This window comes from Marmota flaviventris, chromosome 18, assembly GCF_047511675.1.
Source record: "Marmota flaviventris isolate mMarFla1 chromosome 18, mMarFla1.hap1, whole genome shotgun sequence".
Taxonomy (NCBI): Eukaryota; Metazoa; Chordata; class Mammalia; order Rodentia; family Sciuridae; genus Marmota; species Marmota flaviventris.
Window position 1 is genome coordinate 3745140 of NC_092515.1, and position 14415 is coordinate 3759554.

The 14415-nt window shown below is 45.5% G+C and overlaps 1 protein-coding gene across 2 annotated transcripts; it reads left to right on the forward strand.

Annotated features, from left to right (window-relative positions):
* Positions 1-243: 243 nt before the first annotated feature.
* LOC139702679 (zinc finger protein 480-like) lies at positions 244-10666 on the forward strand. Of its 2 annotated transcripts, XR_011705238.1 has the most exons (6): positions 244-3712; positions 3797-3884; positions 5916-6042; positions 6458-6589; positions 7119-8096; positions 8435-10666. XR_011705238.1 is itself a non-coding variant. In XM_071604390.1 (5 exons), the coding sequence occupies exons 2-5, from the start codon at positions 3870-3872 to the stop codon at positions 8006-8008; spliced, it is 1164 nt and encodes a 387-aa protein (XP_071460491.1). In that variant the 5' UTR covers positions 244-3712; positions 3797-3869; the 3' UTR covers positions 8009-10666. The 2 variants fall into 2 exon arrangements, 1 of the variants encoding a protein (XP_071460491.1); XM_071604390.1 differs by having other exon boundaries at positions 7119-10666.
* Positions 10667-14415: the final 3749 nt, after the last annotated feature.

Sequence of the window (14415 nt, forward strand, 5' to 3'; positions counted from 1 at the left end):
CCATCGATCCCTCCCTGCTCGTCAAGCTTTGCGACCCCGCTCATTGGGTGGGTTTTAACCTGTGAGATCCACTCTCTCCATCGTCCCTCCCCCGCCCGTCAAGCCTTCCGGTCCCGCCCACCAGCTCCAGGTTCCTCCTTGTTTGCAATCTTCCCTGAGCCCGCGCGTCCACGAGGAGACCCGGAAGCGGATCCCGTCGTCGAGCGGCTGGTGAGTTCCCGGTCTCTGGGTTGTTTGCGCTACTGGGTCGCCGGCGGGTCCGTGGCGGGGACTGGGTCCCAACAGACCTCTGCGTCTCTGCCGCGCGCCGTCCACCTGTAGTCAGCTCGGTCGCCGCGGGAGAGTCGCGTTGGTCTGTGCCCTGGCGCGAGTCCCAGCCGGGGTTGGCCTGGGCCGCTGGACGCCCTGTCGGTCCCCGCTCCCTCCCCGCCGCCCGCAGCCTGTCCGAGCGCGGGTAGTTCTCCATAGAGCGCGCGTCCTGGTCTCCTAATTCTCCCAACAAGGGGAAAAGGAAATGGAGAAATCTAGAATCTCAATCTCCGGAGACGTGAAGGACAGCCACATAGGGAAAGGGACATAACGGGGAGGGACCTCAGGCTGAGCAGGGGAGGAGAGGATGGATTATCTGCAGGGATGGCAGAGGACAACTGGTGCTGGGACAAGAAGAGGTGTAAGTAGTGACAAGGGAGCCCAGGGAAGAGGCCTAGTGATGTGCGGGTCCAGAGCATGCGGACAGGGGCCTGCAGCAGGCAGGCCAGAGGGAGAGAGTGGATGGGGAAGAAAGAGGCAGACATCTGTGGAGATTGGGGACAATGAGGAGACTGGGCAGAAAGACTGACTGGAGGTGAAGGGAGTTGCAGGAATGGGGAAGATCAGATGGAGGGAAGGAGTAGAGGGAAGAAGGGGAGAAACCAGGAGAGGAGAGAGAAGCAAAGGGAGCAGGACCCAGGATGGGTGAGGAAATCAGAGTGGAGGTGAGAATGGAGATGATCAGAGTGAGGGAGGGAAGCAGCAATGAAGACAGAGGCCCCTGGGTGTGGATGATGATGTTGTAATATATTGATTTCTGTCTCCAATAAGGTAAGTGTAAGTTAAGTTTTTGTTTGTTTGTTTGTTTGAACTATACAGCTGAAGAAGGGAATGACAAAACTGCTGTTTCTAAGTTTTGTGTGTTCTGCAGTTCTGGGATTAGGATAGCTTCCTTTTGTAGTCTCTTGGGCCAGAAGGCAGTGACTTGAGCCATTCAGTTGTGGGTTCCCCTCTTGTGTTTTCCAGAGATGGTGTAGTGTTGGTGAGGGGATAGGGAAAGCTGAAGTGCAACACTGTGTACAGCACTCTTAACTGTGGTCATCTAAATACGCGGGAATCTGTCTCCGTCAGCAAACAGTTCTGTGTCATATACCATCTTAGGTTTCTGTAATTGCATCCAGATCTGGGAATCACTACCTGGAGATAGCATCCAATGTCACTGGTTGAGTGTTTTAGTACCACAATTCCATACACACCCCAGTTCCCATGCCAGCCACATGTCCTGGGTTGGGACCTGAATTCATTAGTGGGCTATAAATTGGAGCTTCCCATGCTCCCTGCTCGGGTCTTGTTAATTTGCTCCATGGGGTAATTTCACTTAGGGAAATACTTTATTATGCATACAGGTACACATGGAAGAATATGCTAGAAGATTAACTGAAACCCCGGAGGGGGTTTTGGGCACCTTGACTTTTATCCATTATCACACAACGATGAATGATAGCTCCCTATTACAGCATGTGAAGTGAGTGCCTTTGTTGCGGACCTGAACCCCTAAATGTCATCTATAGGATGACATTTCCTTAAATAAAAAGAATCGGTACTGACATTGTGGGACATAAGGAATCTGCCAGTAGGGGAAACCACATATTGCTGAATAGAGGGGAGGCATTGTGTAATGATTGTAAGAACAGTAGAAACAGTTGGGATTTTTTTCTGTCTCAGATAGTAAAGGAAAAGGAAAGATAGATTTTTACACACACACACACACATACATCCCAAATATCCCAGTACCAAAAAACTCCATATAAAATATATACAATGTAAGGGGTTTTTTTTGGTACTGGGAATTGAACCCCGGGGGAGTTAACCACTGAGCCACATACTTTGTCCTTTTAATTTTTATTTTGAGAGAGGGTCTGGCTAAGTGTCCCATGTTTCCATCTTCCTGGCCCAAGCTAAGTAGGTGGGATTGCCACTGTGCCTGGCTTAAATGCAGTATCAAATTTCCCTTTTTCATTTCTCTTTTCTGTTAGCACATTGCCCAGTTGATGACTCCCTCTTCTCTTTTCTCTTCTTAGTTGTTAGGACATCTACCTATCTTAAAACTCTCCTTGCATTCATTATGATTCCTCCCTGATCACTTTGGCCATTCCTCTGCTGCCAGGCCCCACCCCCTGTTCTCTGATGGCAGTGCTCCCCCACAGTTGAGGCTTGTACCTCTGCTCAGCCTGTCCATGCCCACTGTCTCTCCTCATCTTTTTGATCACAGCTTTGATACCATTCTCCTCTATAGTACTCCTGGAGACTTCTCCTATGAACATTAGAGTTCTGTGGCCAGTTGTGTCCTCAAGTCCATGCTGGGATGTTAGTGGGCCTTTCTACCTTCATGGTCCATCCTGTGACTTCTTTAGCTCCCCAGGTGTCTCTCCCCTGTAGTCCTCAGCATTTCAGGTAGGGTGATCCTGTACTTGGGGGTGTTGGCTAGATACTTTGACATATATCGAAATAGCACAATGTATTATCATATTGGTAAGTTTTATATCTTAAGAGGAGAAAGACAAAGATCACATGTGTTTTTTCAGACAGGCAAGGAAACTAGAGTGCACACTGTTCTTGAGGCTTGGGAAAGATGTGGGAAGACCTGGGTCTTGGTTGTTCTGCTGCCTCAGGGCCTCTGCTGCTCAGCCACCCAGGCCTCTTTCCTTTTCCTGGTAGCAGGTTGCTTAAGCCTCAGGGTCTTCACTGGGTCCTGTCTCCTGGTCTAGGCCTCCTTGACACTGGGCTGCAGGTGGTCAACACCTCAGGTCTTTGTTCTGATGTTACCTACTGCATGGAGACTACTGTGACCGACCCCCCAGCTCCTGTAGCACTCCAGCCACACCCTGCCCCACCTCTGGTCCATGCAGCCTACTTTGCATATTTCTTTCTGTTCCTTCACCATCTGCTGTCTGGATTCTGGTAAGAACAAGGTTCCAAGAGAGGCGCAGAGCTAGAAGGTGGGTAGTGGGCTGGGCTTGCCCCTAATGGGGGTACTTAATCTTGGGTTCCATGAGAGTCCCGAGTCATTTTGCAATAATTCTACTAACTGGATGTGCCATTCAGGGGTGAGGATGTTACCAGTTTTAATAATACTGAAAAATAGTTGATTCTCTTCTCTGTGCAGCATTCAAAAACTGGCTCTGTGTCCTCCATCCTGGGGACTGAGATCAGTCTGAGATCCCAGGAGAGGTGAGGGGGTACTGTGCTGTTGTTCAGTGTGGTCAGGGCCAGGCTATGCCCTGAAGGGAGGCCAGTGCTGCCCACCTCCTCACTGCTGCAGCCTGTGTGTGCTTCACCAGCAGGGACACCAGGCCCAAAGAGAGGAGTAACAGAAGTCTCCTGTGCGCCTTCCTGCAGGAGTTTACTACTGTGCCTGGGTCACTCTAAAGGGGTGGGCAGAAGGGGACCATCTTCTCACATGGTGAGGTCTTCCCTGTGTGTGTGGCTGTGGCATAGGAAGGGTGTGATGATTCTGAGCCTTAAAGAGTATGTTTCCTCCTTCCAGGATTGACTTGTAAAGACTCGTGTTACCTGAGGAAACATCCCTGAAGAGGAGGAGGAAAGAAAAGGAGTCAGGAATGGCTGTCACTGAGGTACAGTGATGCTGTCAGGTGTCCTGAGTCCCCTGTGCAGTGCTGGGCCTGGGAGCTGCTGGCCTCAGGTGACTGTGTGTGGCCTCCTGCCTGACTGGTGTGCCTGCACTCCCCGGGGTCTCCCTTACCCCATCCTCTGCTTAGATTCCATCCCACTGTGACCTGGTGGCAGGGAACCCCATGAGGAGGTGCCATCAGGTGTGGCCCTGGGAGTCCTCTGTCATTTTTGTTGATCTTTTAAAAAAGTGAGTGTGCTGTTTGGTGGTGTCCCTGTCCTCCACACCAGTTCTCTCGCTCTAGTGCTCATTGTTTCCTGCCGTTTGCTTCTGTTGCCTTCAGTTGGCTCTTTCCCCTGGAGGTGTATGGTTAGTTGACCTGGGTTTCTTCTTCCTTGTTGTAAAGTTTTACTACCCTAAGGTCTTTCTTTTATTTTTTTTTTCTTCTTCACTGCATTTCATGAGTTTTGGTGTATTTTTTTTTTTTTTATTTTGCTTTTGTTTGAGATATTTTCTGAATCTTTTTCCTGTTTACCATGGGTTTGTTAAAAATGAGGTGTTTCATTTTCCCTTTTTGGGGGGTGTTAATTTTTCCTCTGCAATTGGCTTCTGTATTTATTCCATTGTGCACAGAAAGAAAATTGGGATCGTTTTTAGCTTATGAAACTGAAGGTTAAGATTTGTGACCTAATCTGTCTCAAATGATTGCTTCTTCCTCCTGGGTCTGGATTACAGTTGTGTACCACTGTGGCTGGCTACTATGTTTCTTGTGTTTTCTGCAGGGGAGAAATCTGTACAGATTTAGGCAGTATCTTGCCTTAAGGAAAATTAAAATAAAACACAACTAGGAGATATAACATTCTCAGAAATACCAGAACATATTGAAAACACAGGTAAAGCAAGCTCAGTTTCTCCTTATATACCCTCCGCACACAGAAAGCTTCTGTGATCCCATATAAGTGAGGGATTTTGCCCATATGCCAAGAATGCAGTTCTTCAGAGGGCACTTGTCATTTCACCTAATTCAGACACTGTCTGTGTAGATACATGGTGGATCCCACCAGCTGAGGTCTCTGTCCCACAAAATGGGCCCCTTTTCAGAGGCCTGCAAAAGTATGGCCCATGATTCAGAACGACTTTCTGTAAATGGGGCTTCCTTCATCCCCTCCTCACATGATGATAATTCAAACTGGGAGATGTCTTACAAATGGTTAGAATGCTTCGTAAAACTGTCAAGGACTTTACTTGCATTTGCCTTGTGGTGACACCTGTTCAGAAGATACAGGTGAACACACACATGGAAGAGGTGCATAGGCCAAGGTGTGGGGCAAAGGACGTGGAGCTCACATGACTTTGTGTGCTGCGACACCCTCCTGGACCCTCCACCCATGCGTTGATCTGAACACCCTTTCACCCCGTCCTGATGAGTTTTTTGGAGGCTCCATTATGTAGGCAGGCTTGATTACATCCTGGGTGGTGGTGATCAGTTGAGACTTCAGTCCCTCTCCCTTCCCTGGAGGCAGGTGGCAGGACTGTGTTACAACTGCCTCTCCTGCCTGTGGCTTTCTTGGGAGAAGCCCCTTTGTGAAGCTCTCTAGGGGGCTTTGGCACCTGTCTTCTCACTAGCATAGAAATCCTTCTTAGTTCTCCAGGGATTCCAGGTGAGCTCCACATCAGCAGACAGACAGATACCAAATGTGTATTTACAGCCTCACAGTGCAGCTCTTCTCACTTGAATCAGTTGCATGCTTACACTTCTCCTCCCTTCTCATTTCACTTCAGTTTACTTCTTTGCAGTAATGGGGTTGAACCTAGGTCCCCTTTGCCATTACATCCCTACTCCTATGTTCTTCATTCTCAGAGAGGATCTTGCTATGTTTCCCAGTCCCACCTCCAATTTACAATGTTCCCACCTCAGCCTGGGGATAGCTGGGATACAAGCATGTGCCACCATGTCTGGGTTCTATGGTTCACATTTTGCATCAAGATTGTAACTGTCCCCAGTGCCCCATTGTGAAGTCTGTTTTAATTTCAGGGTCTGCTGACATTCACGGATGTGGCCATAGTATTCTCCCAGGAGGAGTGGAAGTTCCTGATCCCTGCTCAGAGGGCTTTGTACAGGGACGTGATGCTGGAGACCTACAGGAACCTGGTCTCCCTGGGTGAGCTTGACTTCCCCTGATGCTGGGATCTTCCCTGAATATCGTAGCATTTCCCCTTTGTCTTTGGGATTCTGTACATTGACTGATTGAAGTCCTGTTGCCTGTTAAAGACCCTCCACAGTACATCCTCTGTAGTTTGTTCCCTTTCTTCAGATGTTCTGCCCCCTTCATGATACTGCAGTGGTGCTTCCAGAGCTGAAGCACAACATAAAGCCCACAGCCGACTCTTAAAATATCCAGTTCCCCATTTTCTATTTCTGTGCTTTTGATTCAGTGGTTCTAGGAAGAGAGGTAGATACCTACATGATATAGTGAAATATTTTCTGTATTCCTCTGTAATGTCCTCTTTCTCATGTACAGATAGGGCTGGATTGTGGAGAAGCCACAGTGCATCAGCTTCTTTTCTCTTTACAAGCAGGAATATGTCCTTCAGACCTGAGTGTCCTCTCCTGGTTGGAGCAAGGGAGGGAGCTCTGGACTGTGAATGGCCCCGAGGAAATATCCAGGCCTGCAAATGAGTGGGCATGTGTGGAGGGTGTGAAAGCAGGTAAGAGCTCACATGAGCAGAGAGGCAGCTGCCAACTAAGTTGTGTTGGGGTGCTTTGGCAGTGGGAGGGGTCAGGGCTAAGGTGAAATCCATTTCCTGGGCTTTACATGCAAGGAATTTGGTTTCAAGCTCCACTTTCTCCTTTTCCTTCTCTGCTCCTTCTCTCTATTATCCCTCCTCTAAACTTTCTCTATGTATACATGACGATGACATCCACTTTGGTATCTTTATATAGTAACGTAACATGATTTTGTTAAATTTATTTCATTTTTCCTCCCATTCCTCCCACCCCCAATCTTCTCTGTGTCTTTATGGTATCCAGTCACTTCCCCAACTGCCTTTTCTCCTTTATTTTGGACTAGTTTCTATATATGAGAGCAACAGTTTAACCCTTAATTTTTGAGTCTGGCTTATTTTACCTCTTTCACTGTTTCTTTGCTACTATCCCACCAAAGAATTCCTTTTATTTTCAAAGCAAACATTTCTCATAAATATGAACATGATCTTACAGATTCTTTATCATTTGCAGAAGAACCGGAAACAAACATTCCTGCAGCTCCTTACAAATGTAATGAGCTTGAAAAATCCTTTAATCAAGAATCACACCGTACTATACATCAGACAATCTGTACTGGAGAGAAACGATTTACTTGTGATATATGTAGCAAAGTCTTCAATAAAAAATCGAATCTTACAAGTCATCTTAGAATTCATACTGGAGAGAAACCTTACAAGTGTAATGAGTGTGGGAAGATGTTCAATAATAGTTCACACCTTGGACAACATCGGAGAATCCACACTGGAGAGAAACCTTTCAGATGTGATGAATGTGGCAAGGTCTTCCGTAACAAATCCTACCTTGCAAACCACCGGAGAATTCACACCGGGGAGAAACCTTACAAGTGTGATGCATGTGGCAAGGTCTTCAGTCAGATTTCATACCTGGCAAGTCATCGTAGAATCCACACTGGAGAGAAACCTTTCAAATGTAATGAGTGTGGCAAGGTCTTTAGTCGTAACTCATACCTCATTCAACATGTAATAATCCACACGGGGGAGAAACCGTACAAATGCAATGAGTGCGGCAAGGTCTTCAATAAAGAATCAATCCTTACAAGTCATCGTAGAATTCACACCGGAGAGAAACCTTACAAGTGTAAAGAGTGTGGGAAGAGCTTCAGTCAGACTGCACATGTTACACAACATCGGAGAATCCACACTGGAGAGAAACCTTTCGAATGCAACGTGTGCGGTAAGGTCTTCCATCAACAATCAAACCTTATAAGTCATCACAGAATCCACACTGGAGAGAAACCTTTCAAATGTGATGATTGCGGCAAGTTCTTTAGTCAAAAATCAAACCTTACAAGTCATCGTAGAATTCATACTGGAGAAAAACCTTACAGTCGTAATGAGTGAGGGAAGATCTTCAATCACATTTCACACCTTGCACAACAAGAGAATTCACACTGGAGAGAAACCTTTCAAATGCAATGAGTGTGGCAAGGTCTTCAGCCTCAACTCAGACCTAGCAAGACAGCTTATGATAATTCATACTGGGAGATGTCTTACAAATGCAATGAATGTGATAAGGTCTTCAGTTGCAATTCACGTCTTGCTTGTCATCATAGGATCCGTACTGGGGAGAAACCTTAAAAATGCAGTGAGTGTGGCAGTGTTATGAGTCACAAGTGATCCCTAGCAAGTAATCAAAGAATCCACATTGGAGAGAAATCTTTCAAATGCAGTGAGTGTGAAAAGATCTTCAGTTGCAACTCATACCTAACAGAGCATCAGATAATTCATAGTGGACAGAAGACTTACAAATGAAATCTATGTGGCAAGGTCTTCAGTCTGAATCATCCCTGAGACGATACTGGAGTATCTATACTGGAGAGAAGGCTTCGACATGTAATCACTTTGCAAGGGCCTCACTTGTGTTCCCAACTACGTCACAAGGAGGCAGGAAGATGATTGATGCAAATCCTGCCTGGCCAACATGATGAGACTGTCTCAAAATAAAATAAAGAGCTGGGGATGTAGCTCAGTGGTAGAATGATTGCCTAGACTGTTGAGTCCCTGGGTTCAGTCCCCGCACTCCATAAGGAGAAAAAAAAAAGTACAACGAATGTTTTGAGGTCTTCAGTCAGATTGGCTTCCACATATCAGGCACTTAGGATGTAGAGAAACCTTATGGATGTGATGAATGTGGCAAAGCCTGTAGGGTGCATCTGGCCTGGCCGATCATGTGATCCACACCAAGAAGGCATGTCAAGGTGTTCACTGACATTTCCTATCACTCAGATTGTCAAGATCTCAGAGAAAAGCCACAAATGAATTAGGCAAAGTCTCAGTCAGCATACAAGCCATGTAAGACCACTTTATTACCTAGTGGAGAAACTATCTTCCACGTATAATGACTCTACAGAGCCTTTAGGCCTCATTTAAGGCTTAGAAACCCTCAGTTAGTCTGTGTTGAAGAGGAACCTCACCTATACATTGGATGCAAACAGGCCCTAAGTTAAAAGTCTGTCATCAGGATTCCTGCTGGAAAAAAACTCATAAATGTACCAAGATGGCAAATGTTTACTATGCACTCAGCCCTCTGTACACGTCAGGTAAGGCACAAAAGCATAATGACTTTGACCAAGCCTGTCTTCAGTGCTCATGTCCCAGTGGACATCAGTTGATCCACACTGGAGAGGAACCATGGAAATGTCTGCAGGTGCCAAGCTCTTCTGGCACAGTTCACAGCTTGCACATCCTGGGAGAAGACGTCCTAGAGGTAGAGCTTGAATCCAGTGAGTGTGGCACCCCCTGCATTATGAGTTCAAGCAGTGGTCAGAGTCCATACTAAAGAGCAACATCCGTCACAATCACAACACAGGACAGACTTCCATGCCTTAGAACCAGTGGGCATCAAAGAGACACCTTTGAGGAAGCTGTGCAAAAGTCATGCCATGATCTTAAATCTAAGCTTTAAAATCTGGAACAGTACCTGACCCAGAGAACTACCATCCAGTTGTAAGGAATGTGCTGTGTTTTTTTTTGTTTGTTTGTTTGTTTTTTTTTTTTGCCAAACCTTTGTGATTTTGTTGTCCTGAGAGGATTTATTCTGGCAAAATCAGACATTGTGACCCTGCATAGTTCTTTCATCAAGGGAGTGTCCTCAGGATTCACCAGTGAGTCCATATGCTACAAAGGACTCTTAACAAATGTACTGTGTGGTACATTATTTCACCAATTCTCACACAATCTTCTATGTCAGAAAATTTATAGGAAGGATAAATAAGTCTCTGATTATTGAAGGTTAGCTTCTGTCCTCGCATACTGTGGAAACATTACATAATGTTTTATAACTAAGGACATATCAAAGGTGCAGGGACATTTGAAAAGGCCCAGTTATCTTCATGTTATAAAGTGTCTCATTCGTCGAGATTTCTTGGAAAGTACCCTGCTCGTCTTGGGTTCTGTGCCTTCCTTAAGGGTCTTTCATGGCTGTGTCCAGAAAGGAACCCATAGGAGTATAGGTCTTACTTTGTGAAATGAAGATTCCTGTTGTCCTTGCTCCTGGAGTAGGAGGACACTGCCTATTAAAATTCAGTATTGCCTGCACCAAGAAATATTTCAAAGGGACTGATCAGGATGTAGAATTGAGGTATCAGTTATCCTGCCTGGGGTGGTCTGTGCCCCCTTGTCCATATTGTCCATAGTGGGATGGGGTAAGGAACACTCTACAAACTGCCTGAAGTGGGACAGCCAAGACTGCAGGGACTGGGCTTTTTATCGGAGGAGAGGAGTGTGTTCTTAGGGCCTGATTATGTCCAGGAAGAATGCAGGGAAATGGTGGCCACTGCTGCATTTAATGGCCATAGCTGTTTAGCACCGTTGGTGACTAATTGTCTCATTCTTGGAATTGAAAAGTTATCAGAGAGAAGAGATGAACCTAAAGAACCACAAGAGCACATGCTTCATGAGGATCCACCTTCACCTGCTGAGGTTACATTTGCTGCTGATTTATTCAGAATGTACCGTAGATTTCATATGATACTTAATAAAATCTAATCTTTCACATAAGTATGGGTGGATTGCGTTTCTTCTACAACAGTTTTGTTCCACCTCAGTTGGTTCTTTATACTGGAAACTTAACGTTCACCATTAGATTCCTAAGGTTCAAAGAGATTTATAACAGTTTTTTTTTTTTTTTTTAATTTCCCTGGTGGATCAAACAACATATAATCTTGGGAACAGATAAACATGCTTTGTACTTGAGTTATTACGTGCTCTGCCCTAGGGTAAGTATGTGGGTAGGATGGAAGGCTCCCAGAAGCTTGGTGTCAGATATGGGCATCTAAGAGCCTGCGTCATTGTTGATGAATGTGCATCTCATACTTCCTTTTCCTCTCTTCCCTCCCCTAGTACTGGGCATTAAGCCCAAGGCCTCTGTACCACTGAGGGACATCCCTAGCCCCTTTATTTATTTTATTTTGTTCTATTTATTTCAATCCTGGGATAGGTCCTTGCTGAGTCACTGCTGGGCTTGAACATGGATCATCCACCCTCAATCTGACTAGCCCTTGGGATTACCAGCATACACCACATTATTAGTGTGTTTCTAAATGTGTCTCTCATTGGGCAATTAAGACACACAGAATGCACCTTTTTCCATAAAGCAAAAATAAAAATAGAGTAAGGGTATGTAATAAGATGAGCATTAAAGATGAATGCCACAAAATTTCTTAGCATACATAGTGGGTTTTGTTAAGTTTGTACTGTCATCCTCATGAGTGTTAACTTCTTACCACCTGACCAGAACTGCCTTAAGCACCACCCACATCAGGTTAGTTCATCAAGGATGCCAATACCATAGCCTGAAGTGTCCATCACACAACGAGGCTTGGTGGGGTGGTGGTGGTGGTGGTCGACCTAAGCTGTTCTTGAGGTCCCTGAGGATAGGGAATAGTGCCTGGCTTGTGTTGTGACAGTGAGGCTTGAATGTGGGCACCTGGGTGTGCTTCAGACTTCAGCTGCTGCTGCGGAATTTATCATCTCCTTAGCCAGGGGGAGAGGAGGGACAGTGGTGACAAGGATGGGGTATGCACAGTTTAGCATCAAAGGCTACTCAAGCTCTGTGGTCCCTGAATGTTTTCTTGGTTCTCCTTGCTTGTTGTTTGGGAGAGGCTCCAATTTCTTTATGCTCATGGTTTTCTGTATTCCATCTGCTGTCACACAGCTGCCACTGCACAGTGAGGTTGTTGGAAATGTTTTGAAAAAACTCCCTAGATCAACCGCCTAATACATGTGTATAGTACTGCAGTGAAGATGTTTGGAAATGATGATAAGTGATCCATATGATTAAACAGTTTTACCCGAAGAGTATTTTTCCCGAGGGATAATATCTTACTTTCAGAATATGATATAAGCCAATATGTTACATGATTTATTTCATAATTATTTTTCTCATCATTTCCTCCATCCCTGTTATGCAGATTGCAGCGTATATTCCTTTCATTTGTTCAAAGAAATGTTCAGGGGTATACAAATGAACGTGCTTTATTGAGACTGGATTTTGTGACATAGAGGTGGTCACTAGATGTCACTAGGAGCTCTGCAGTGATGGAGGAAGGCCTCTTCACACCTGCACAGGAGCAAGGGGGCTTAATCAGTGCAAGAGGGTGAGCTGATGTCTTCTTGATTCAATCTGGGCAAATCGTATGACTTAAGAAATTTGTCGATGCCTTCAATGTCTTCTGTTTTTTGGAGTATAAGTTTTCAAAATAATATTTGATTATCCTCTGTATTTCGGTAGTGTCTGTAGTGATATTACCTTTTTCATCATGTATGCTGGTGATTTGAGTTTTCTCTTGCCTTCTTTTTGTTAGTGTAGCTAAGGGTCTGTCAGTTTTATTTATTTTTTCAAAGAACCAACCTTTTGTTTTGTCAATTTTTTCTTCTGTTTCAATTTCATTGATTTCAGCTCTAATTTTAATAATTTCTTGCCTTCTACTGCTTTTGCTGCTGATTTGTTCTTCTTTTTGTAGGGCTTTGAGATGTAGTGCAAATGTCCAAATGAAAGAAGGCAATCTTGACTACACACTGCAGAGCTCTTATCTACTTGATATTGAGAAATAGGCAATTTTAGACACACCATGAAAAGATCAATCAGTGGTTGTTAGTTGTTTGGAGGAAGGAAGGGATAGATGGATAATGCACAGGGGAACTTTAGGATGCTGAAACTTCAGTATGATGTAGTAAAATGGGTCTATAACACTATGAATTTTCCAATTCCAACGAGTGAACGCCAATGTAAAATATGGATTTTAGCCCATAATTATCTATATATAGTTTTTTAACTGTGATATAGACCATATGAATGGAAAAATGTAACAATCATGGACTTTGTGTGCACAGAAAAGGTATAATGAGAAATCCTAACTATAGGCTTATTTGTTCTGTAAATATAGATTGCTTTTAATAATCAAATATAAATTTAAAAGGTATAATGCACCCAGCCAAGTGACTATTACCTTGGAAATGCAAGGTGCATTCACTCTTTGATGAGCAGTATCATTCACAACAAGAACCAACTAATGGAGAAAAAACTCATTAGGGCATGAAGATGATAAGAGCATTGGACAGCACTCCTCCTGCATTCAAGATAAAACCTCTCAGCAGATGCTATACTTTCCTGATAGTACTGTTAACCACCTCCCTCTGTGGCCCCACCCAGAATAAAACCACATTCCTACAGCCCTAAACCTGCTCTAGGACCCTCAGGCCCAGCATCCTGCAGAGCTTTAGATACAGAGGTGATGGCTGTCCAGGACGATGTTACCTCCCAATTGCACTGCACCTGCACAGCACTGCAGTGGCCACTGTCCACCAGCAAGCCTAACTTAGATGACAGGATGGGTGGACAGCAAGTCCACTCCTGTGGTTCTACACTCTAGGGACAGCCCTGAAGGTGACCCAAGAAAGGTGGTTTCTGCTGTGGACTCTTCTTAATCACAGCCACTAGATGAGCTGTGGTGAGCAGATGGCCAGGTCCTCACTCTGGTCCTCTGGAAGGCCCGGCTCTGAGAGGATGTGCTGAGCTCTGGGCAATGGAAACTGTTCACAGTGTCCATAAGCAGCAGAGGAAGCTGGGTCCAGAGGACTAACAGGGACTTGTGGGTCAGACTGGGTGGGCGCACTCAGGTGAGCACCAGAGGGTCAGGGTCAGAGGACACTGTGGGAATCCTTGGCATTATGTGCAGGCCAAGGTCCTCCAGCACCCTGGGGTTCAGATGTCTGTGGGCTCCAGGGGAGCTGTTCTGCAGACAGGAGGACCAGTGATTGGGTACTGAAGCTGCTGCTTAGGAATCCTTTGGGAAAGTCGTGACTGCAGGACTTCTTTGAGCTGTGGTGCAGACTGGCCTGGTGTATCCACTGGCTCCAAGGACATGTGATCCTGCTGTCAGCCTGAGTGCATGCATCTGTGGATGTGGAGGTCTAGCCTGAGAAGAAAGTAAATGGTCCACAGTGGATTGCTTACATCGGTCATCCTGACAGCTCTACATTGAGCCCAGGAAGGGAGCGGAGACCCAGGTAGGGCACCATTTTAAAAATAGCCTTTTGCAGCCAGGAGTCAGGCCTGGAGTATCCTGAAAGCATCTTCTGGTATCTGTCCAGACGCCTGAGCTATTGGAAGCTTCTCCTCTGCCCTGGATGTCTGCTGGGCCACAATGTATGCAACAGGTGCCAAGCTAAAGTGAACAGTGTGTGCTGCAGAGTCAGGCTCTAGGAGGAAAGGAGACCCTTGAGGTTCACTCCGTTACGCATCTGGC

Bases quoted from the DNA above. Each gene is read 5' to 3' on its own strand.
- LOC139702679 (XM_071604390.1), top strand. The intron at 6,043-6,457 runs GTGAGCTTGACT...TCTCTTTACAAG, and splicing joins CAGGAACCTGGTCTCCCTGG to CAGGAATATGTCCTTCAGAC. The intron at 6,590-7,118 runs GTAAGAGCTCAC...TATCATTTGCAG, and splicing joins TGTGGAGGGTGTGAAAGCAG to AAGAACCGGAAACAAACATT.